This window comes from Ochlerotatus camptorhynchus, unplaced genomic scaffold (assembly GCF_037179485.1).
Source record: "Ochlerotatus camptorhynchus isolate MF236.1 unplaced genomic scaffold, CSIRO-AGI_Acam_v1.1 ptg000087l, whole genome shotgun sequence".
Classification (NCBI taxonomy): Eukaryota; Metazoa; Arthropoda; class Insecta; order Diptera; family Culicidae; genus Ochlerotatus; species Ochlerotatus camptorhynchus.
Window position 1 is genome coordinate 1 of NW_027040577.1, and position 24,337 is coordinate 24,337.

Here is a 24,337-nt window from a genome sequence, read left to right on the forward strand (position 1 = left end):
TTTGGGATTTTTCCTTATTAGAGAGTTGTATAGATTTTTCTCCTTTAGCTTACTTAAATCTTTGGTTTTTATTAGTTAGGTAGGTTCCGATTCAACACATTGTAGTTTCATTTTTATACCTATGATCTTGACTTTTTTACCTAGGGGATGAGTACTTAAGGGGGTTAGATTTTGATAAGTTCTTTAGTGGGAATGACACTGATGAAGACTGCACATTGTAGTCGAAATACGTATCTGTCATGGATACCAAAATTAATTAAGTGGAATTAAATGGAAGATAACCTTTTTTGCTGTTTTATTTAGCATTCCGCTAACAACCCAATTTCATTACTTCATTATGATGGCTACCAAGCCTTTGGGATTTTTCCTTATTAGAGAGTTGTATAGATTTTTCTCCTTTAGCTTACTTAAATCTTTGGTTTTTATTAGTTAGGTAGGTTCCGATAATGACACTGATGAAGACTGCACATTGTAGTCGAAATACGTATCTGTCATGGATACCAAAATTAATTAAGTGGAATTAAATGGAAGATAACCTTTTTTGCTGTTTTATTTAGCATTCCGCTAACAACCCAATTTCATTACTTCATTATGATGGCTACCAAGCCTTTGGGATTTTTCCTTATTAGAGAGTTGTATAGATTTTTCTCCTTTAGCTTACTTAAATCTTTGGTTTTTATTAGTTAGGTAGGTTCCGATTCAACACATTGTAGTTTCATTTTTATACCTATGATCTTGACTTTTTTACCTAGGGGATGAGTACTTAAGGGGGTTAGATTTTGATAAGTTCTTTAGTGGGAATGACACTGATGAAGACTGCACATTGTAGTCGAAATACGTATCTGTCATGGATACCAAAATTAATTAAGTGGAATTAAATGGAAGATAACCTTTTTTGCTGTTTTATTAGGGTGATCTTTTAATTTTTTGAAATCCAAAAACTAACTTTCTTATTAAAAAAAAAATAAAGACACACATTGTTGAAAGAAGTTGTTGGTGAGTTGATTTCAAGCAACTTTGTTGAAAAAAGTTTTTTTGTATCTCTTAACGTTTTCATTTTAGAGATATTTTTCTGAACTGCGTAAGGGTGCACCCAAAAAAATCAGCTTTTCAGCTCTAACTTTTTTATTTCAAATTTTTCGAAAAAGCCGTTTTAAGAGAACTTTTAGAACTCATCAAAATACAGAACTTTGCTCAATAAATAAAATCTGTATCCCTCTACTATCAAAAGATATTGAAGATTTTCTATACAAAATAGGTCCTTTTCAAATGTCAACCACTTTAAATAAGGCAACGTAAGTTGTGTATTTTGACGAGTTCTAAAAGTTCTCTGAAAACAGTTTTTTCGAAAAATTTTATATAAATAAGTGGGTGCACCCTAACGCAGTTCAGAAAAAAATCTCTAAAATGCAAACGTTAAGAGATACAAAAAAACTTTTTTCGGCAAAGTTGCTTGAAATTAACTCACCAACAACTTCTTTGAACAATATGTGTCCTTATTTTTTTTAAATAAGAAAGTTAGTGTTTGGATTTCAAAAAATTAAAGGATCACCCTAATGTTTGAAGGCACCAAAAGAAGGATAACTTTAAGAAGAAAAACTTCACTGAAGACACCAAACGCCTAAATCCTAAAACAAAAGTACTATGAACTTTTGTCTTGCTAAATTCCAATCCTGAACCACTGTGCAATGGGCTTTGGGCTACAAAATGGTGAGTTGACAACCTGGAAGGAGCGGAATATCTAGCTCTGATCCTCACAAGATCCTACCTCACGCCTTCCCAAGTCGTATGATAACAAAAGACTACCCGCTGAAACATGGACACAGCTGAGTGGCGTAGGTGCGACGCGAATACTGGCAAAAAGGTGTCTGTTCTCCATGTTAGAAGCGGCTGATCACCGTCATAGTGCCAGCGTGGGACTCTAAACAGAGCTGGGCACGATGGACCCCCGGTGAGACAGGGGGTTGGGGCAGGCACAACAAGCCGCCCTGGAAAACATATAAAGTTGCAAATACTGAAGAAAGAAATACGGATCGGAAAAATCGGCACAATGCGATTGGTTAATCTATGACGAACTTCAACCACGCAACTTAAAATCTTTGCAACAATGAATCGAGAAATGGTTTGCTTTATCTTTCCTTCTTCCGTTGGCCGCAAAATAAATCGGAATGTGGTGAATACTTCTCCTTCAAACAGCACCATGATGACGTCATGCTCGTTTGGCTACACTAACTAGTATCTACAGACAAAAGGTATGGAAAAGCGGGCATCGAGCGGCTACTTTCTACCAGAGCTGTGGCATCACCAACGAGCTGGGAACCGACTTTGTAGTGCTGGGAAAGATGCGCCAACGCGTGATTGGTTGGCAGCCAATCAACGCGAGTATGTGCAAGTTGAGGATTAAGGGCCGTTTCTTCAATTAAAGCATCATAAACGTGCAGTGCCTACACGAAGGGAGACCCGCAACGAGATAGAAGCATTGTATGCGCAGCTGGAGCAGGTGTACGACGGCTGTTCGCAAAATCGTCATCGGCTACATCAACGCTCAGGTAGGATGGGTGGCAATGTACAGACCGGTAATCGAGCAAAACTACATGCCGCATCGAACGACAACGGCCAACGATGCGTGATCTTTGCAGCCTAATCAACGGGAAATTCTTCTCCGACATTATCAACGACCGCACGTACCGCAGTATGCGTGCGATCAAAACTCTCGACGGTGCATAACACTTGTCGAAGTCGAATGCCGCGCCCCAACATTTCAGCACCTTGAATGCCGTCGAATCAACTCTCGTACCTCGGCGCCCGGAACACACCGTAGAAAGCCTCGTGGAAGCCCCCAATCCTTCCGTCTCAGTCCAGCCATTTGCTGCCGCCGCTCACCATAGTCGGATGTGGAGAGAGGGTCTTCCAACCCAGTCACTATGGCGAGTATCCGCATGGTATTGTTAATGTTCATTCGCTGCCTGATGCCAGGGAGAACACCGCCAGCAGGACATCGTGATTTTCTTCCAAAACGCCGGCGGAATGAATTCTGATGTTGACGACTACCGGCTTGCTGTATCGGATCGTTGCTATGATGTGATTGTCCTATGCGGGACGTGGCTCGATTCGCGAACGCTTTCCAGCCAGGTGTTCGGATCCGATTATGAGGTTTTCCGTTGCGATCGGAATACAAACAACAGCCCAAAATCTACTGGTTATGACGTTCTTGTGGCTGTCCGTTCCGGATTGGAGGCGAGTGCAATCGAAAATGAATCGTGGAACAGTGTGGAACTGTGTGGAACTGGTTTGGACAGCCATTAAACTGGGCGATTGCAAATTATTTTGGTGCGCATTGTACATGCCTCCAGATCGAGTTCGTGAACTCATCGAAACTCACTGTAAATCAGTCTTCACAGTAATGGAAAGAGCGATTCCAATTGATGAGCTATTCATTTTTGGGGACTTTAACCTATCAGGCGTTTCGTGGAGACCATCCCATAGCAGCTTCCTCTATCCAGATCCAGAACGTTCTGTATTTCATGCAGGAGCTATCGGCCTTCTGGATAACTATAGCGTAGCAACGCTTTCTCAAATTAACCACGTAGTCAACGAGAACAACCGTAGTTTGGACCTCTGCTTCGTGAGCACTCAGGACAATGCTCCGTCCATTTCCACAGCACCTTGTCCACTAGTTAAGCTTGTTCCGCACCACCCTCCTCTGATTGTCACTGTTGAGGACAATCTCGTTCGTGATTTCGATAGTCTTCCTGCTGCGGTTTCTTATGACTTTCGAAAGGCCGACCATCGAAGCATTGTAGATGTGTTGTCGAACATGGACTGGGAGAACATTCTTGATCATGACGACGTTGAGGCCGCTGCGCAAACTTTTTCTCATGTCTTGGCATATGCCATTGACAGACACGTCCCGAAAAGAATTCACCGCAAAGACTCTAACCCTCCCTGACAGACGATTGAGCTGCGTAGGCTGAAGTCGACCAAGAGAGCAGCATTGAGAAGATTTACGAAGTATCGCACACTTCCTCTGAAACATCACTAAGTGAGGCTTAATCACGAGTATCAGCGAGCCAGTCGTCGATGCTTTCTGCGATTTCAACGAGGTATTCAGCGTAACCTTAAACTACACCCGAAATCCTTCTGGAACTACGTGAACGAGCAACGCAGAGAATCTGGCCTCCCATCGTCAATGGAGTTGAACAGTGAAGTCGCTTCCACTCCGCAGGATATTTTCCGCCTTTTTTCTGTCAATTTTGCCGGTGTGTTCACTGATGCGAGACTAAGTGACGACCATGTTTCCCTCGCAGCCAGGAACATCCCACTAAATGGTCAAACGCTGGGTGCAATTGATGTCAACGTTGAGATGATTTCTAACGCTGCAACGCAGTTCAAATCGTTCTTCAACCCTGGACCCGATGGAGTTCCGTCTGTGTTTTTGAAGAAACATATTGCTTACTTGTTAACTCCACTTCACCGTCTATTCCGTATGTACTTTTCAGGTGTATATTTCCATCCTCCTGGAAATTTGCACACATGTTTCCTGTCCACAAAAAGGGAAGCAAACGAGCCGTGGATAACTATCGTGGAATTACATCGCTGAGTGCTGTTTCGAAACTATTCGAGCTTGTTATTATGGAACCGTTGCTCCTTCACAGCAAGCAGTATCTGAGTGCTGATCAACACGGGTTTACTGGCGGTCGCTCTACAACCACCAATCTGCTATGCCTCACATCCTACATTACCGATAGTATGACTGAACGGGTACAGACGGACGTTACCGATCTATCAGCGGTATTCGATAAGTTGAGTCATGACATTGCGATTGCTGAACTCGACAGGCTTGGGGTGAGCGGTAATCTCTTGAGTTGGTTCCGTTCGTATCTTACTGGTCGCCAACTTATGGTTGCTATAGGAGATTGCAAATCAGCTAGCTTCTTTGCCACATCAGGTATACCGCAGGGAAGCCATCTGGGACCGTTGATTTTTCTACTCTACGACGTGAATCTGGTTATCGAAGGACCTCGATTATCATATGCAGACGACCTCAAAATATTTTTACGAATTTGCTCGATCGCTGACTGCCACAATCTTCAACATCAGCTTAATTTCTTCGCCAGTTGGTGTACTTTAAATCGAATGGTAGTGAACCCAGCAAAGTGCTCTGCCATAACGCTCTCACGAAAAAAGTAACCGATTGTATTCAGCTATGACCTGCTTGGAACGACACTCGAACGCGTGAATCAGGTGAAAGACCTGGGTGTGGTGTTGGATTCACATCTAACATTCAGGCAACACATTTCTTATGTCATCGATAAATCGTCCAGGACTTTAGGATTCATCTTCAGGATAGCTAAGAATTTCACCGATGTCTACTGTTTAAAATCTCTTTACTGCTCCCTCGTACGATCGACGCTTGAGTATTGTTCTGCGGTCTGGAATCCGAATTACAACAATGGTGCCGAGAGAATCGAATCTGTTCAACGTCGCTTTCTTCGTTTTGCGCTTCGTTTACTGCCCTGAAAAGATCCGCTTCGTCTGCCCAGCTACGAGAGTCAGGTTGACAGAGAGAGTTATGTGATGAACTAGCCTACGGCTAAAAATCACAAAAATAAAGAAAAAAAAAAAAAAAAAAGCTACGAGAGTCGCTGCCAACTGATAAACCTTGAACCTCTCCGGATTAGAAGGGACACCAGCAGAGCTTTGATTATCGCCGACACTCAACAGGGATGAATAGATTGTGTGAGGCTATCCTGAGGCAAATTGACCTAAACGTGCAACCCCGACCACTCCGTAACAACCTCATGCTGAGACTGCCACTGTGTCGCACGAACTACGAGGCATATGGTGCGATTTGCGGACTACAGCGTGTGTTCAAAAGAGTTGCATCTGTTGTAGCATACCAATTTATGCCTATCAGCTACTTTCAATTAATCAGAAAATATTAAGTTACTGCACATTCACTGCGAGTGCTTTTTCAATCACCTGGGAAAATATAAATTCCCACATCCAAATTGCTTACACAGCGCAAAGGGCAATATCCGATGCGACCCAATCAACCTTGAAATACGGGTGCTAACGATATGCTCAATATGCCTTCTCCATACACTCTCTCTCTCTATTTTCTCATTCATCACTGCACGCTGATTGGCGTTCTTTATATACTTAAAATATGTCCAAGTATCTTCGAGCAGGAATTATGACTTAAAATAAATCAATTGTATTTTTGACACCTAACCTAACCTAATTCGACTTTCACCTCACACGAGATGCGCTTCGTCGGAGATTCTCATCTGTTTTCGCCGGCCGCAGTGACTGACAGAGAAAATTAGTGTATTTCCATTTATGTTTTTTTTTTTATATTCTGACCATGTTGCTTTGTTTTTCTTTCTGTGATTATTTGACATGTAATTTTACTATTATTATTATTATGATTAGTATTATTAACATCATTTGCGCTACAGCCAGCCTGTTGATGTATGGCAACAACAATAGACAACAATAGTGCATTTGAATGTGTGAATTTCGTGTCAGCGTCATTAGATAACATTGAGTAATTACGGGACGCCGAAGTTGCCAAGGATGACGCGCAGCAGCTGGAAGCTGTTCTACCCACGAAAGAGCAGCTTGTCGCAGCTTCTTTAGCCATAGGTACTAGGTACTGCGATCCCGGACCGAAGAAATGACTGGTTTGACGGCGAATGCAAACTGCTAATAGAGGAGAAGAATGCAGCACAGGCGAGAATGCTGCAACACCGAGATTGAATGTGGAGCGATACAGACAAGCACGGAACAGACAGCAGGAAGCCCGAGATCGCTAGGTGATGGAAAATCTGTACCGCGTAAACGGCACATGGAAGTTCTACGAGAAGTTAAAGAAATGGCTACGTGCCGCAAGCCGATATGTGCAAGGACTTGGACTTGCCATCAATGCATCGAAGACTAAATACATGCGAGGAAGAGGTTCTAGGGAAGACAATGTTGGTAGAGTTCAGATTGACGGTGATGAAAGCGAGGTGGTCAATGAGTCCGTGTATTTGAGCTCACTGGTGACCACCGAAAATGATACCAGAAGAGAAATTCAAAGACGCATTATGGCAGGGAATCGTGCCTACTTAGAACTCCGGAGGACTCTCCGGTCGAATAAAATTCGCCGCCGCACGAAGTTGACTGTCTACAAGACGCTGATTAGACCGGTGGTCCTCTACGGCCACGAGACCTGGACTATGCTCGTGGAGGACCAACGCGCCTGGTGGTGGTCTACGGCCACGAGACTTGGACTATGCTCGTGGAAGACGAACTTTCGACGAACGGTTACATTGGCGCCCAAAGTGGGACGCATGTAACCGTTCGTCGAGAGTGGCACATAAGCCACTGCGTTTGCAGCATTTCTCCGAGAACTTTCGACGAACGGCTACAAACTACAGCCTTTAAGAATAATCCAATGAGACTGATGCAAATTTTGACTTTTTCGCTCCACAGTGCTTAAAATGGTTTCAAATCAGGTCCTGATTAGCCTCCCAAAGTTACAACTCATTTGGTTAGAAACAGACTTCGCACAAGCCATTTGAAGTTTACATGTAAATTACTATGGAAAATCTCAACTTTGTGTTCATTGCCTTCTATTCTTTTTCCATATTGAGCTGCGAAACAGTTCGATAGCCAGTCTTATAGAAAATTTTCTCAGCTACAACTTTGCTGAAGATCGTTTCTATGTAAAACTAGACAGGAAAAAGTTATTAATTATTTAAGAGATTGGTAAGCTTATGACATGATCAAGCAGCTGCTCTGTAGGCAACACTGTATTTTGCAGTGTGACATAGTAGCCATAATGTTTGTGTCCTATTCAACGCCCCAGAAACACCAATGTTGCCTGCTGAGCAGTTGATTGAGCATGATCATAAGACATCAGCGCATTGAACCATTGATAACATTCGATCCTTGCATTTAATCAAAAAGTTGTCTTCAGCCAAGTTGTAGCTGGGAAAATTTTCTACAAGTACAATTGAAAGTTTTCGAAGCAGACCGATATGGTGAATTATTAGATAGACATGAACAAAAATTTTGGTTTTACCATAGTAATTCCCATACAAACTTCAAATGGTTTGTGCCATCTCAGTTTCTCACCAAATGGGTTCAAATTTTGAGAGGTTAGTCAGGATCCGATTTGGAATCGTTTAAGTATTGTGGAGTGAAAATTTCAAATTTTGCATCACTCTAGTGTCCATCTTCACTGCTGTTTTCGTCTTTACCGACTCTCCCCTATATTTTATCAGTTTGATCTCAGCTGTTGACTAAACTGCAGTTGTATAGGCCGGCGCACAATAGATACGTTTTCAGGTTTTTTGACAGTTAGCCCATGCATTATCTGTCAAAAAACCCGAAAACGTATCTATTGGGTGCCGGCCTTATCTCTCGCGATCGCGCTATTGACAGTTTTTACTTCTTTTGGGCCTCAAGAGAGCGTTTTGTTCCATTTGACCATAATGAGCTACGAACAAGGGTATACCTTGTATTCCAAGTTGTCATAGAATTGATCCTCTTTGAATGTTTTGGTAAGCTTTCCCTCTAGAAACCATGTTCCACTCTATCAACCCTACAGCTGTGCTACTATTAAATGTTTTCTGAAGCCTGAACAAGCTATATAGGGAAAGTTTATATTTTCTTCCCTCCCATACGGTTTTCTTTTATTGATCCATGAAAACGAAGAACCATACGATTTGCGGTGCTGTTGGATATGAAATGGGTCATATAAAGTAAGCTATTTTCTTATTCCTACCCACCCACCCACACACACACACATTTCAATAAAACTTCTATAGGCACCTCCAAGGTAAGCGGATTAGATGCAAAAGAATGGGTTTTTTTTATCGTGCGGAGTATCCCATTGCAATTAATCAACCTCTTCAGCCGGACGGATTTATTTTGCCATTGTTATCGTATTTCGATTGTGGCCTTGATGCCGATTGTTGTCTGGTTTGCCCAGTGTTAGCTTTCAGACCTTACATTGATTTTTAACACATGAAAAGGAAAGCAACCCTTTGCGGCGAAAACACAATTCAACAGAAGTTACTATCTTTTTGATGTCACCTTTCGACCAAATGCGACAATTGCCTTTTGTACAAAGGCCGTAGTAAATTGTATCAAATGTGTTGGGGTAAGGTTTACGAAAGTCATTTTTTTACTGGGCCCAGTTAAAGAGGCCAAAAGATCTCATCGTACAACGTGACAGGCATGTATATTTGCGTTGAAGATTTTTTTTTTCTGGCAAAAAAAGTTAAAGCATTAAATTAAACATCAGCGCTATGATAAAAGTATATTCTGCAAAAGTACATCACGATACACTTCAATTTTCAGTGCTTCCCCGTTAGTCAGCAACGCACAGTTGGGAATGATTGTTGCGGAACCGGAAAGGGACGAGGATTCCGTTTTTTCTACGGTTCGGTATGCAAACATCTGATTCCCCGGACACGCCTGGAGAGAATCATTTTTCTTTTTCAACGGTGGGGTTGATGCTTTTGTGTGTCATAACTGACTGTGAAGTAGAATCCTCTTGTCATCTTCCCACAGAAAGCTGAGAACGGGTCATGACTTCACTTCCCGCATTCAAATAAACCAACAGTCGAAAAGTTGTTGGGCTGTCAGCAACTCTGCCACAGTCTGTGCAGTTGGTAAAGCATAAAAGGAAAAATGGGTAGCTGTTTGCTACATCTTCGTGACAGTTTGATTGATTAGCAAAGTTTATGTTTTGCATGCAGTCAAACTGTAAGGAACAAGAAAGAGCTTATATAAACTTATGACTGCAAGTGATTTCAATAATTTAGTAAGGAGAAATACTGGATGCACACTTGACTTTTCTTGCTGAACTGGAGTTTTAAGCTGCGTTAAATATGCAGTAAAATTTCACAAAAATTGCGAAGAAATAGATCCAAAATTGCGGATTGATTTGCATCACTAAAAGGTGTTTGACGAACAGCTATGCTTATTTTCAGAATTATTGAATTTCAGCACAAGTAATTGTAATTAGTCCACTTACCTTTCGAAACGCTTTCCGAAAGTTCTCCGACAAAAACGCATACAGCAGCGGATTGATGCAGGAACTCGTGTACGCCAGCACGTGGGAGACGATCTGTAGTGATATCTTGAATGACGTATCCGGTACAAACACCCCGACGCTTTTTAGCACCAGTATCACCTGGAAACGAGAGATAATAAACAACATCATTAAAATGATGATGCTTCCGGGTAACTTCAAATCGACTCCTTCGGAATCCTCAAGTGGGTGCCACCATTACGTAGAATTATCATTACGCACTTGTTAACGTGAAAAGAGAAGCCGATTCTAGCACGTGATAGGCATTAACCTTACAGGTTAATTTCGCAGGCTGTTGATGCGGTATTTTCGTTCACATATGTAATTGGTTGAACTTTGCTGTTACCATATGCTTCCTATCGAGGGGTGTGGCTGCCTGGTGGAGTGGAAAATTCACTTGCTCCTCACCATGAATATTTATCAGATATCCGCAGGAAGTGTAGAAAGGCTCGTGTATCGGTGAAAAAAATATGTGTTCACCAACAGGTTATGTGGGAATGGCTGATGGCTGTGCAAAATCATTCTCTATATGGTTGCGCAATAAGTGCTCACATGAAGTTATATCAAATGGATGGTAAGTTGATATTTTGATAATTTAAATATTAATAATAAATTTTAATGTTTTTGACTGGATTTTTGTAAAAGCGGGATGTGAGTGCGATTCCAATTAATTCCACCATTACTCTTGCAACCGCTCTTCTCGATAATAAGTAATGAAAAGTTGCAATTTAACCAACCAATTCAAGGTTTACCTCTTTTTTTAAGGGATTTAAACAAATAAAACATTTCTGATTAATTTACATATCTCCAGAAATATCGTTGAATAATACGCACAAATCTTACATATTTTATAAAAAAAATAATACGAGGAACTTTTCAAATAAAACAAATCCTTTTATAAGTAAACACGTGGAGGACGAAAATTGTTCATTTAGCGATATCATCGACGATATATATATATAACGTCGGTCTCTGTTCCACAATCTAGTGCCAATCACCAACGGACAAAAGCTGATACGTCCATTTGAGTATTTGAGAACTGGTCTTAATAATGAAAATCTTCACGATACGAAACGACATAGTCCCCACCCTATAAAAATTTAAGATCAGGGTCGTTATTAGGGAAGCTGAAGCGAAGCGTTTTTCTTATGCTTGCACACTTAGAAAAATAAATGTAAATTTAGATATTCTGAGACTGACATATACAAGCGTCAATTTTGACATAAAATTGAGTCATAATAGATGCGAAATTCAGCTCAATCAAACCTACTTTTCGACGAGTAACGAACTTTTGATGATGATGATGGTCCCACCTCTTACCCCTACAAAGGTTTGAGCTGGACGATTTATGTTTAAGATAATTAAATATGACATTTTAACCAGGTTGGCAAGCAAAATCGAACTGGTTCCAGTTACAGATATAAATTCTCTCTAGAGTTTACAGTTGCTTCACAGCGATATAAATGTGGAAAAGCTCAGGCGTCCTCCTCTTAGTTCGCCTTTTTGTCCACCTAAAATATTCATAAGTATTACAAGCAATCAAGAGTTAATGAACAATCAAAAAAGCATCCTATTACACTAGCAACCCCGCCATCTGATGCTATCATAATTTTCAGCAATGTCAGGAATGCTCACGAACCCCCAACATTTGCCAGAAAACTTACTTCTAACTCAAGGTATCTTTCAAGTAAGCTTCAAAATTGCATTTTTTTTTATCAAATGTTACATTCAGTCCTCTATATCCATAATATGCGTGCGAGGCTCAAACCTTTGTAGACTACTATTTTTTTTACTACTACTATTAAATCATGTATCAAAAATCCATCATCACCATCGTGGCGAACAAAATAGTTTTTGCAGTGCTACAATAATTATTAAAAAGTCGTTATAACAGCTATCCATACAAAATAATCCGTTAAAAATAACTTCGTCAAGATACATAATTTGTCAATTCATAAAAAAAAAATCACTGGATAACCGTTCAAAAGACAGTTTTAACGTGTGAAATGCAATGTCTCTTAAATTCTGCTTATGTTGTTGAACGTTTAATGTGTCTAGGCATCGAATTGAAAACATTTATTCCTTTGAAAAATAATGAATTCTGGGAAGCACAAGTCAAGAAATGTGGTGTTCTTATTTCATCCGCGTTTCTAGTATTATATCTATGATATTCACTTCGTCTTTCAATTCGATCACACAAATATCGAGGCAGCAAACCGTTAACTACTTTAAAAATGAACACCATAGTAAAATATACAATTCTTTGCTTCACCGACAACCATTGTAAGGCGTCTAGCACCAAAGTTGAGGAAGTGAATCTATTACATCTCAAAATCAAACGCATTATTTTATTCTGCAAGCGCTGTAATCTCGATATTTGTGTTGCATTGGACAGAAATAAAATGGATGGGCAAAAGTCTAGATGAGGAGAGATGATTGATTTGTATAGCTGTATTTTACTGGCAATAGTTAAATCGTTTTTCAATCGACATAGAATTCCATATTTCTTGGCAATTTTCTTGATGACATTGTCAATGTGAGAGTTGAACTTAAGTTTGTCATCAATAATCACGCCAAGATATTTAATCTCCTGAACGCGATCAATAGTCTCATCAGCAATTACAACAGAGACGTTCTCATTTAATCGATTCCACGAAATCACCATAAATTTTGTTTTACTTGTATTCAATTTTAACTGCTTACACTTCAACCATCTACTTAGATACTGCAAATCTTCATTCAAGACGGCAACTTCTAAATCCTTAGCTGCAATGAATAACACAGTATCATCTGCAAAAAGATTAATGTCGCAAAAACGGAAAACACGTCGCAAGTCATTAATATACATAATAAATAAAAGGGGCCCTAATACACTTCCCAGGGGCACTCCAAGGTTGTTCCCCATGGGACTGGAAACAGAATCATTAAAAACAGTCCGTTGAGTTCTGTCAGACAAATAGCTTTCAAACCATTTATATGCAGTACTCGTAATTCCAAAGCGCTTGATTGTACTTAACAGTAAGGGTCTAGAAATTGTTTCAAAAGTGCGTTTCAGATCCAAAAAATTAGCAACAGTCGTATCTTTACTAATTTGCTAACATCAAATTCAATGCAGTTTCACAAGAATGCCCTTCCCGATATCCCGATTGTTCTGGTATCAACAAAGAGTTGCTATTCAAATACTCCAACAGCTGGCCTTTAACAACAAGTTCTAAGATTTTCTCTAAAGTGTGCAACATGTTGATGGGACGAAACTCTTCGGCTTTAATCTTTCCAGCAACTTTTTGAATAGGAACCACTAAGGATTCCTTCCAAATTTGTGGTACATGTCCATTCTGCAATGATTTATTAATAAGGTCCAGAAAGATGTGGCCAATGACATGAAAGCAATCTTGAATAACTCTAGCATTAACATTATCTACTCCAGCCGATTTTCCTAATGAAAAACAAATAACTCTAAGTTCATCTAATGTAATTGGGTGGAAAACTTCAAATCTACAACTACTATTAACTGGCTGTTTTATTTCGTCAGGTTCATCGACCAATTCAATAGATTTATTAATCAATGAAACACTGTCTACAAAATAATCATTAAACTTAGCTGCAATTACTTGTTCTGACTGTTTGCCATTAAAAGTTATGGACCGCGGTTTGCAATTACTAGGTTTTAATAAAGATTTCAAAATTTTCCATAACTCTTTGCTGTTGTTTTGATGCTGATCAATCTTCCTTTGAACATATCCACAACGAGTTTTCTTTATCGATTGTGAATACTTATTACGCGTGATTGTGTACCTAGTCCAATGATTGTCATTATTAGATCTACAAAACTTGTTGTACCATTTGTCCCTTTTCCGTTTAAGACGCAAAAGATCCAAATTGTACCAGCTGTTCGAGTTTTTCAAAGAAACAAACTTTTGCTCAACTAGTTGATTGGTACACGTTTTCAAAGCGTTATTAAGAACAGCTGTAGATTCATCTAAGTTACTGGCCGCGAATGGAAAATCCAGGCTTCTCTCAACAAGGTTTGAAAGTACTGAGTCACTTGAGAATAGCTCGGAATCACTTCTAACAGTTCTGAATCACTTCATAAAAAATAGGAATCACTTCAGACACTACTGGACCACTTCAGAAAAGTTTGGACACACTTCGTAAGCGCTGAATCACTTCAGAAATGTTTTCAACACTTTGTTAGAAATGTTTGGAATCACTTTTGAACGTACTGAATCGATTCAGAACAGTTTGGAATCACTTCAGAAATATTAAAAGTCACTTCACCAAGAACTGAATAACTTCAGGATGATCGGAAACACTTAATAAATATTCGAAATCACTTTGGAAAGTACTGAATCATTGCGGAAAAATCACTTTGAAAATAATTGAATCAATTAAAAATGCACTAAACCACTTCGGAAACTGTTGAATCACTTTAAGCTCGGAATCTCTTCGGTAATATTGAATCACATCAGATAATTTCAGATCCATATTGGAAAGTATTGAATCATCCCAGAGAGTGTGTATTAGACTGCCAATGAATGTATGGGAAAAAATTGACCATCAAATTTCGCTAACAAACCATATACAAAATGTTTATTGCCTTGAAAAATGGCCCTATGCAAAATTTGAGCTCAATCGGACATGATTTAGGGGTGGCGCAAACGCGTCAAAGTTTGACTTTTTTCACTCTCGAAAATCTCCCAAGGGCCGGGATACATTAAATTTCGGAAATCAAAAAAAAAAATTTAATGCCAAATGTCTTAAAAATGCATGAAACGTCGAGATTTTGTTTTATCTCGAAATTTTTTTTTAAAAGATCGACTTTCTGGGACTTAAATTTTTTTTCATGAGTTCTATATGGAATATAGAAGATTGATGAGTCGGCTTCTAAAACTGTTCACAATTGTCTCCAACCTGCTCATATATCGAATTAAACCACCATTTAGGATCTAATACGAAATAATTCACTAGGGTGGTCCAATTATTCTTCATTAGGGTGGTCCAAAAATCATAATAGGTATGTAAGAACCATTACTTTTTACCAAACGCATGTATCTGAAAATATCATCATGCTATGTTTTGGAATTTTTAAGAATCCAAACTTCAAAACATTTGATGATATTACTTTTGAGTATCTGAGACCACGTAAAATAGAAGCATAGACAGACATAAATCGTAGAATAATTCCGAAAATTGTACAGGACAACCGTTAGTGCTGTTTAGTTTACAGTACAATCTGACGAAAGTACAATGACTTTTTAACATATCCACCTAATACGGGACAACCCTTTATATGTGTTTCTTTTAAATTCCTACCCTATAGAGGTGCCAAAAAAGTACCCGCATAAAGCATATTGTTTATCTGGCTTCCTTTTGGATATTAATTAAAAAACACACACTTACAGTGTTCTCCTACAGGCAAGCAACGGTCTCAAGAACTTATTTCTAAGTAAACTTTTCTACCTTGGCTTTTTCTACCTATGATTTAGTATAAAAAGGATGCGATCTGAGGATGTATGATCAATCAGTAGTGCGTTTGAAGAAGACAACAAGCAGAGAACTGATAGAGAATAATACGACAGTTTGTTAAAAATGGTTGACATTTGGCTAGTTGGAGAATATCTGCCGTCGTTTACCTGGAAAGCCTTATTAAAATGCACACTTAGAATGGCTAAGAAAGACATCGAAAACAGGAACACATTTCATGGATCATTGCGGAGTTTGTTTGATATCGGGAAGAATTTTAAGGCAAAAACTCGTGAAGAAAAGCAGGCGATGCAATATTTGCAAAAACAGCGGGAACAAGCTCATCTTGAAGAAAAAACTGAGGTTCACCCTACCAATGAAACCATTTCGTGTAGCGATTTTGAGGAAGAAGGGTCAAGCCAAGACCGGATCAAATTTGTAGTGCAACATCAATTGAAACAGCATCACAAAACGACAGCCAGGCTGGGTCAGTGTACTCGCCTAGTGCATCCGAAAGAGCTTCTCCAAAAACAGGTACGTTGTGATGTTTTACTAAATGTTTTTTTTTTTCTTTTGGATTATACACCTATTACCATCTATATTAATATATTTTGAACGTTCTAGGTTCTCCAAAACCAGCTTTGACACGTAAATCGCAACTGATACGAGTTGTTACAGTTGAGGTAGGTGCTGCATTGGACCGCTGTAAAGTGAGTGATCGAAATGCTGTGTTTCTAATATCATCGATCGCTAAAGCTTTAGGGCACGACGGTAGATTACATTTTGTGCAATGGTGGAGTCGACCTTTTTGATCACTTTCATCCATTCTTTCTTCAACTCCAGTTCGTTCTTAAACACCTTGGACGATTTTCGAACTTTGGCCTTCATTATGGCCCAAAATCTTTCCACCGGACGAATCTCTGGTGAATTTGGGGGGTTGGCGGTTTTTGGTACAAAAACAACGTTATTGTCTCTGTACCAATCCAACGTCGATCACGCGTAATGACATGATGCCAGGTCCGACCAAAATAATGTCTCGACTCCGTGGGACCGCAGGAAAGGCAATAAACGCTTCTGGAGGCACTCGGTGTGGTAAATTTCGCTGCTGATGGTACCCATTGTGATGTACGGTTTACTCAGTTTACCGCATTGGCATATGGCCTGCCAGAGCAAGTATTTTTTGGCGAATTTGTCCACTTTCTTCTTCCTTATATCTTCCGGAACATCAAACCGTGATTTGGCAACGTAGAACTCCAGCCCCGGTATCTTCTTTGCGTCTGCCTTGATGTAGGTTTCGTCATCCATAACCACACACATCGGTTTCGTTAACCACTCTCGATACAGCTTCCTTGCGCGGGATTTGGCCGCCGTGTTTTGTTGATCACGCCGGTTCGGTGCGTTCCGGACCTTGAATACACGAAGCCCAGCTCGTTTCATGGTTTGCTGAACAAACCAGGCGGAACACTTTGCCTTCAGAGCCGCATCGTGAATCGAAAGGTTCGGATTACGCTTGAAATAATCCAACACCTTCCAGGCCTTCACTGGGTCACCTGTCTTTGATTTTCTTCCACTTTCAACGCCACTCGGTCGTCTGGGACTTCTTAAACGATTTTACCACCCGAAGCACAGTTGTATGGGTGATTCCCAGTTGTCTTCCGATCCATCTCATGGTCGCAGTCGGATTTTCCATGACGGCGCGCAAAATTCTCTGGAGATTTTCTTCTTGTTTCGATGACATCTCAATAACCACTGAACCGATTGTTATAACATTTGGAATATGTAAACAATTCACTCCAAACTAGTTATACCCAAATTTTCATCAATCTTTACACACGGATAAAAAAGTTACACACGGATAAAAATGGTGCATTTTTTCCAAGTACAAGCCTTATATATGGCATAATATAGCCAAACTGAATTCGACAGATCCGAAGTCGATATCATCAGAATATCACAAACATAAGTGAAGGTAAATCGACGATACACTTTGCAGGGGCGGAACGAAAGCAAGTGATGGATTTGAACCAGATATCGTAGCAGAGGCAGTGGAGCGGAGAGAAGAGCCTCATCAAGAACATCAAGCTTGTCGATTGGAATTTGAGCAGAGCCCAGGTCAAAGTAAAAACAAGCAGCCACCCTTTATGGACATATTTCTTGTTTTAATGAGAAAGGGAAGTTGGTGAATTAACATGGAAAAAGTTGGAAGATTAAGAGGGAAAGGAGGTTGACGAATATACACAGTCCATAAAAAATATAATATATTTGTATGTATGATTGGACTGAAGTATGTCCCCCTTGCGGTGGGGTTTAAAAGCTCTCAAAAACTGGTCTTGTGGAATGTAGACAGTGCCTAACAGTAGATGATCTTTGTTGCGGTGCTCATCTCTGAGTGATGTAACCCGCTTTCTAACTGTTGACTGGGACTATATATATATATCTATAATGACAAAGTTGAAACGACTGTTTTCATACAAGCATTCATACGAAAAACGCTTCGTTTCGACTTCCCTAATAACGTCCCTGATCCCCAAGTTTTAAAGGGAGGTGACTATGTCGTTCCATATCATTAATAATGGCAAGACCAATTCTTGAACACTTTTTCGAAGGGACGTATCAGCTTTTGTAAACAATGCAACGATCAACGATTTGGCGTACCTCGCCCACGACCACTAACATTACTATCAGGTAGAGGAAAATCTCCCCGATATGATGGATGTGTTAGTATGCGTGAGTGAGCTACCAGTAACGCCAAATCGAATCAAATGTATTGTTTGCAAAAGCCGATACGTCTCTTCGAAAAATTAATCGAGAGATGATCCCGTTTACACGCCAAAACTAATGATAGTCACGTAAGTCAAAATAAGAGAAATTAACAAAACAATGAGCTAAATGTATAAATTAATTAACCAAACTTTAATAACTTTTTTGTTTGTTTCTATATATAAGAGGTTTTAAGCAACGTATTTACTTATAGAAGCATATATTTTATTTGAAAAAGTTCATCGGGCGACATTTTGAACTAAGACTTCTTACGCCACCTCTAAATGTCAAAGAAAAAAGCTCGATTTTTGATATGTTACTTAATTAGTCCCAAGTATCATTTGCCACATGGGAAAACATGTCCGAACGATTTTTAAAAATAAACCTCACCCACCAGGCAAGCCTGCCAGTCGCGTAGTAACAGTTCTGACAAAAAGGATGCTGATAAAAAGAAATTTACCCGAACATTTGCATTCGTTTTGCACAAAACTGTTTTTCTAGAACTGTGTTATCGAGTGTTATTTCGAACTAAAACGCGATGAAAAAATCAATTCCAGTAACAAAAATCTAAAAATATGACACTCGGAAACGTTTTCATCCGTACAGAAGCAGAGCACTCTTATAGTAAATGGAGAAACCCCATCATGTTTCTTTTCTTATAACATCATCACTTCATTCATAGCTCATACGCAAATAATCCAAACTGGCTCTTTGTGCAGCTCATATTATAGCTCCACTTGGTAGCTTATATGTGAAATTTTTCCTTTATATTTATTTTCGAGACTGGTTGCATTAGTTTTCCAGAGCCTCTGCAATTTGTTCATCGAATCGCAGTAAAATAAAATGCATTTTCCATCACTGTATGATCATATTTTATATTGAATGTATGGATGCCCTTTAGAGCTGTTGACTAGGGCTCTACATTTTCGAAGCAAGTGTTATCAATCATGCTAGCCCCTCCGAGTTCATCCCTTAGCCCTACAATATGAACCTGTGCAAGAAATAATAAAGATTAATAATGGTTTGTCCTTAAGATTTTGCGAAAGGATTTCGTGTAAAAATTTCAGTATGGTACATTTTTTTATTTTACTTATATCGTTCAATCTTTGGATCTTTTGAAGAACATCCGATTGTTGTTCCCGATGTAGCCTGTTTTCTGGTGGGTCAGGTCTGCAGTAACATTTGGCGAGCTTGCACAAATACCGAGCAACCCTTTTTTACCCTGCTTCTTCGGCGTAACACATGAAAAACATATAAAATATTTCCTTCATATATGTACTAGCAACTGTAAGTGTTTTTTGTCAAAGGTTGATGCTCGCAAATGGGGCCCCCTTAGCTCAGTCGGTAAAGGTGCAGCTACAAAGCAAGACCATTCTGGAGATAGCTGGGTTCGATTCCCGGTCCAAACTAGGAATTTTTCGGTTTGGAAAATTTCTCGACTTCCCTGGGCATAAAGTATATGATTGTACTTGCCATACAATTATACTAATGCAAAAATGGCACGGGCGTCGAAAGCTCTGAATTAATAACTGTGGAAGTGCATCTAGAGCACTCAGTTGAGAACAAGCAATAAGCTAATATACGATAAGCAATAAACGTGAACTGCGGAGAAGAATAAGAAGAAGATGATGCTTGCAAATCCTGTTTATTTCTCATATCCCTGCCTCGGAAGTATCGATTTGATCAAATATTTGCTATCCTTGCACCATCTTCCAGCACCACCCTGTACCATCATCTGCCTTCATACACCCGGCCGATGAGATCGACTCACAATTGAGTGCTTTTTTATTCAAAATCGCAAAAACGTTGCTTACCAATAGAATGGGTAAAATTTCCTTGCTTTTCCTCAAAAATCTGCTCGAATATGAGAAAAATCAACGGAAATTTTACTCAGCTAGGAGTATACTAATATACTGAATGAAACCTCTCTCGATTTGTCTCATATTCAAGAAGTTTTTCCAGGAAAATCTAGGACAAATTTACTCAGTCCATGAGCAGCCTACGTCTATGCGATTTTCAGAGAAAAACGATTCAATTTTGAATCGTTCTCATCGGTCGCGCATGTATTTGCGTTGGATTCCTTCACCGTGTGCATGAGGAATAAAATGACAAAGTATCTACCGACCGTCCTGCCCCTAATCCCTCGAATGGATACACGCGCCTGCAGTTTGTCCGCACCTTATCCGTGACCAGACTGTGATGCGGATTTCATATCTTACGCCACCTTATCGTCTCATCCATCGGTACGTGGCGCAGAGGTCCGGTCGAATGTCAGCAGCGACATTTTACGGTCCTACGAGAGCAATGAATGTGCTATCCGTCTTTTTCCTCCATCCTTCCTTACAAACGTGTTTTACGCTACCGGGGAATGCGGTGGAAATTTACATTCCCTCCTCACTGGCGGGAATGATGATTCAACGCTCATCGCTCCTAACGAGGCATACAGGGGGGAGGGTTTGATTTTTCTGCCTTTGGATATACGTACAGGATGGAGAAAAGTTATTCGCCTATCGTTTTCTCAGTGTTTATCTCGTATTTGGCAGATGCTAAATTGAGCATACCTGTGCCAATTTGGACCTTGGTTCATTGTTAACAAACGTGCGAATTTTATTATTTGGCGCGGGGTGCCACAATGAGTCAAGCGTAGTCCTGTAATCGAGCTTTACAGTATCCCCCGATAATCCAACAAATATGTGGCCGGATTAGTGGGGTTGATACGATAATCCGACTGTCAAATCCATTCAAATCAATGCTATTAACCTAACAATGTTGAAAAAAGCTCAGTACAAGCAAAGAAATCCTCCACTTTGTATCGATAGGATGTTAAAAAATGGCAATTCGAACTGTCAGAGATACAATAAAACGGTATGGTGATCTTCAAAATGTGTCGCACTTATCCTTGGACCCTTTGAAACCTAGTCTGATCAAGGCTTGAGACGCTATATCGGTAGAGGAACGGACGAGCATTCTCGATCAACCTCCCTAGATGGTTAAAGGCGTTTGTGGTAGCCAATGGAGGGGATTTCGATACATCAATGTAATGTTTATGAACCACGGTAATGTATTCACTTTTGCCAGAATATTTTGCAGTTCAATATACTAGTAAAAAAAAAAATAATGATTAAAACATTGAAGACGGATATTTTTCCTCACCCTGTAGAGGCGGGTGCTGTCTCTTGCGAGTGAAAAAGTGATGAACGGAATGATTTTGCTACATTTATTACATTTTATTTCATTGCGTGCATCACGTTTCTAGGGCATGCATTACCGGTACGTGCTATGAGAAGCTCGTGTGTACATTTATTGCACTTTTATGGGATCATCCATGGCGGTGTTTTCCATAAAATCCTCAAGCATATTCATGCAACTTCATACACCTGGTTTCATGGTGCAACTGCCTGAACAGAGAAATCTTTTGATCTCATAAATATAGATACACACACATCTAAGCCGTGAACTTTTCTAAAAAAAATTCCATAACGTGGATACAAGAAGCAATTACTGTGTACAAAATGACTCCATTTCCCCATCACGATGGATCCCGCCTCGTCATCATTCGCCTGTCTAAGTCTTGCCACGTAAATATAGCTGTTCGCAAAACAAAGATTGAATATTCCGCTACAATTGATAAATTATCTTTTGATGATGGGCATGTATAACGATGATCCCGCTTTTTCACATTCGTGAAATGCCACATCGAACGCCCTCCCTTTTCCCCATTGATTCTGTGCGCGTTGAGCTCGTTTTTCATCGGTGCGTGTCATGCGAGACATAAACGGCAACATGTATCACAATGCACTGGAAAAAAAAGACATTTCAGTGCCATCAGGGAACTCCTCATGCGTGATTTGGGAGAAAAACTCATGGGAGCTGTTCTGAGAAGGGATGTTCAAAATATGATGAGGATTATAAGAATCTAAACACGTTTTATCTTCGTCTGTATTTTTGCTCTCCCAGTTGCATACTTGTATACACTTTATAGCTTTAAGTAGATATGTCTCCACAGCAAAAAATCTACCATGCATACTAAGCAATTGGACGCATGCAATCGTCTATCATATTGACTTTATCGAAAAAGCGTCTTCAAAAGAATTAGTCACATTAGTATTGCTCACAACTCTACAATTTCAAAAATATATCACGACTTACGATGAAAATAGAAATAAAAGACCTGACTTGTACCTCTAAAGAGATAGAAGGATATTTCATGAGCAAAGGCACTGATGAAGTCTGCAAGTAGTAGACGAAATACGCGTATCTGTCAAAAGATAAGCAATCATAATGGAATTTAAAGGAAATAAACCAACACACTCAAAGCTCTTTATAAAGGGATTCCGTTAAGAGGTTCGACAAATTTAAAAGATACTTTCTAAGTTCATGTTACCTCTTTTTTTACTGCATATAGGGAAGAAGGTGGCAAATCGGGACATAATATCAACTACTCTTTCTAGAGCTTAGACTTTACACTACAAATTATTGAAGTTTTAAGTTTGGCTTGTGGGATTGAGTAGCGGTGAGTCCAGTTTGGCTCATTTTCGTATAGAAAATTATAAAGCACGCGGACATTCAAATTGACCCAATTCACTCATTTATGAACTGGCGCTAACCAAACCTTCATAACTTTGAAATGCAAAAACTATGATTTAAAAAGAACAGTCCGCATTATCCTCTCTTGCCATGCGGATCTATTTGCTTATGACTGAAGGAAGTGTTACTGCTACCTAAAGCTACAACAAATTTAAGCAGTATTTTTCAGTACTCAAACTGAAAAAAATCGACCTTGTTTGACTCTTATTCCTCTTCGATCCTTGTTTGGACCCTACCCAAGGTAATCCTGCTTGACCATCAACTTAGAAAATTTCACTTCGATCCTTCGGATTCTTATGGTAATCTGCTTGGAAGTCGATTTGCAGAAACTTGGTTCTGCCACCATTGCACCTAAGCGCAAAAGAAAAAGGAAATCGCTTGATTCCTTTTCTGATGAAATTCAATTGAGTAATCAATTTGATATGCTTACGGATGATGAACTTTTGGACTTTGTTCAATTTATGTTTTCACTTCAAATTGGCTGTCGATGGTATTGGCTGAAACCTTGGACGGATTCAAACCTCCAGTACCTTACTGAGAACACATAACATATGTGGAACTGCATGCAAAATAACTTTCTAAAAGTTGACCCCTTCTTTGTGTTGCCTCAGTGGTATAACTGGTATAGTTGGCCATCGATCTGTCAAAACAAAAGTGTCGTGATATCGACACTGTGCGTTCATAAGGACCGATGTCTAAAACGTAAACAATGGCTGCTTTCGTATATATCTTGTAATTCAAAGTCATTCCATGTAAGCCACCAATTCCATCGGATAGGGGGAGTCTCCCTCTACACAGTTTACGTTTAGTTGACTTGAGTGGTTTTTCATTCTCGGGAAATTCGCAGAAAAAGTTTACGTTTGTGACATTAGCTCTTATGGAAGAAAAGCAGATATATGGTTGCATGGGTTGCATGCTCAGTAAGCATTGACGTTGACGACGACCCTGCAACTTTTTACTCCTTGGTAAAATCCCATAAGCATCTGAAAATATGTTAATAGGGGATCAGACGGACCCTTCTACAATGCCTTCGATCCCTGGTCTAGCCATGGGGACCATTGAAGGTGGGCTCTCAAGGCCTCTTTTGATTGCTCGCGGCAAGCTCAAGCTTGAGGCACTTTTGCGCTCAGGGTCGGCTTTTATCAAGGGAATCTGCTTAACAAGAGTCCAGTCACCAGATAAAAAAAAACTACACAACGCAAACTAAAGTTAAACACATTTTTATTCTGACTTACAGAAATGGTATGTGTGTTTGTGGGTATGATGGGCCGGCCGGCTGCTGCTGGGGAAGAGCGTGGTGGGACGTCGTAGGTTCGCGATCGGTTGTTGGTCATGCGGACCGAAAAGCACCTGATCGGCTGCGTTCGGTGATCTGCTGGCTGGATACGACGGCGTCGGTACCCCTGGCCTAACCTCTGTGGACGGAGGCCACGTGGG

At 39.9% G+C, this 24,337-nt stretch overlaps 1 protein-coding gene across 1 annotated transcript in view; it reads right to left on the bottom strand.

Annotated features, from left to right (window-relative positions):
- Positions 1-10,033: 10,033 nt before the first annotated feature.
- The window catches only part of LOC135698496 (allatostatin-A receptor-like), a gene marked incomplete at its 3' end in the record, with an annotated part of 349,684 nt that continues 335,380 nt past the window's right edge, over positions 10,034-24,337 (bottom strand). The window contains exon 3 of the mRNA XM_065218500.1: positions 10,034-10,192. Within this exon, the coding sequence (XP_065074572.1) occupies positions 10,034-10,192 (159 nt within the window). The remainder of the gene's footprint in view (positions 10,193-24,337) is intronic.